We start from the raw sequence: 1,907 nt of genomic DNA, 5'->3' as shown, positions 1-1,907 counted from the left end.
AGGTAAGTACCCCTCTGAGGTGAAGGCCATGTGCATTTTTCAAACTGGATCAAATCACTCTTTGTATTAGTTGCCTCTGAAACATTATAGTAAGGTTTCGATTAATTTTGCACTTAGATTCAACTTTTTTATAAAAAGTCTTTTTTTAGTATGTATTTAAATTCATGACTGATGATTCATGAATTTATGCACTGAATAAGAGCAGACTCCAAACTGATTCTTTCAGGTGACTGGAATGTTAAGAAATACAACGGGCAGGTAGATTGGATTAGCATCTCTTTATCAGATGGCAAACTATTTGCATACTAGGTTTTTCCAGCTAATACAAACATTGGTTTATTTTAAGGGATTCAGATTACACAGTGAAAATATCACTAAAGGTTTAACAACAGGGAATCAGGCCATAATCATCTTCATTCCGATTCCACACTGGAAGTATTGTTACTGACCAGAGTAGAACCTGACAACAGCTTTACCTGCATATCATGATATTTTTAGATATATTGGCTTCCCAAGGAAACCAATTAATTTTGCACAAGTCCCTTGAATGTAAGTTTGCTTTAAAGCTGAAATCACCCTGCAGGTAAACCTTTGGGTGGAACAGTATTTTGACCTTTTCAAAATTACTTTCTCCTCAGAAACAACATTAAAGGCTTCTGAAAAGGCAGAAAGGATTGATGAAACAAAAATACATAAATCCTCTAAGCCATGCTATTACAACACAGAAATAAGAACTACTTCATGGAGTATATACAAGTGGTTCCACTTAACTTGTTATAATCCTGGCACTTAGGCTAAGAGGTATCGAGTCCATGTGTTTGGTATTAGCTATAACTTGAGCTAGCAACTAATATGTGTACCTATATACAATGAAAGAAAATCATTTTGTACCATACAGTCTACAAAGTTAACATGGAAGAATTTCAAGCTGAAACATTTGTTTTCCTGTCATTCACGAAGACAGGTGTCAGTCCCAAAATAGTACATAATCCTTGGGAAATGAATTTGTCTTAATAATTTTCTGTCTGCTTCACAATAGCAATAGAGTCACTCTTCCTGGGGCAGGTTTATATCACCTTTGTCCATGTTCCAGGAAAATGTTTGGTGATAATGCACTTTTTAAGCTGAATGTATCTCCACTCGATGAGTGTCGAGAAGTTGCTTTTCCACCTATCAACAAAGTCTCTGCTTCTTTTATTTCCATGGCTCTCTTGTAAAGTTCAGCTGCCTTCTCAAAGTCTCCCCTTTCATAGCTTTGGAAAAGAATAAAACAAAGTTGAAACAAGCAAATAAAACAAGTCATTTAGATTGAAATACACACCATGCTATCAACATAGTGTACTTAAGGCTCTCTACTTCCCCAGCAAGCACACAAGCCCAGGATGTTTTGTTTCATCCAGTAATTTTTGTAGTACTTCGCTTTTACAGGGCAGAGCACATAACCTTACCTTAGCACAGCCAAGTTTTTCAGTGTTTCCCCCACACGAGGATGCATGTGGCCAAAGCTGTCTTCATAAATCTTTAATGCACGTTCATAAAGAGGCAAAGCTTCAATCTGCTTTTTCTTTGGGTAGTAGAAAGTTTTTTTGTTAGAGACGTATATTACATTTGCTTTTCTTTTTTCCAACATAGTATCAACACATCCTAGATGTGATGTCATGCATATTTAACCAGAAAGGTGTTTTGAGTTCTTGATAATGATAGAGATGAGGATGATAATTGAGATTATCAAAGCAATTGGCTTGTACTTGCAAAAGCAATTCCCATAAATATTATAATTAGGGTCTGGACTTCCCAGGCAATTTTGAAAATCTCAGCCCTGAAAGTTCTGAGTTACCAAATGCTGTTTCATTTTCCTAAAGTCAGCCTTAATCCCTGTTTAAAATCAGATGTGCAGACTGCAGAAA

General features: G+C 36.1%; 1 protein-coding gene across 1 annotated transcript in view; it reads right to left on the bottom strand.

Annotated features, from left to right (window-relative positions):
* Positions 1-767: 767 nt before the first annotated feature.
* NPHP3 (nephronophthisis 3 (adolescent)) overlaps positions 768-1,907 on the bottom strand; it is a gene marked incomplete at its 5' end in the record, with an annotated part of 24,635 nt that continues 23,495 nt past the window's right edge. Inside the window, 2 exons of the mRNA XM_009070013.1 lie at positions 768-1,253; positions 1,449-1,564. Of these exons, the coding sequence (XP_009068261.1) occupies positions 1,073-1,253; positions 1,449-1,564 (297 nt within the window). The remainder of the gene's footprint in view (positions 1,254-1,448; positions 1,565-1,907) is intronic.

The sequence above is a fragment of the Acanthisitta chloris genome, unplaced genomic scaffold (genome assembly GCF_000695815.1).
Source record: "Acanthisitta chloris isolate BGI_N310 unplaced genomic scaffold, ASM69581v1 scaffold6702, whole genome shotgun sequence".
NCBI classification, from domain to species: Eukaryota; Metazoa; Chordata; class Aves; order Passeriformes; family Acanthisittidae; genus Acanthisitta; species Acanthisitta chloris.
The sequence above is the reverse complement of the archived record's forward strand: the minus strand, read 5'-3'. Positions and strand labels throughout refer to the sequence as shown.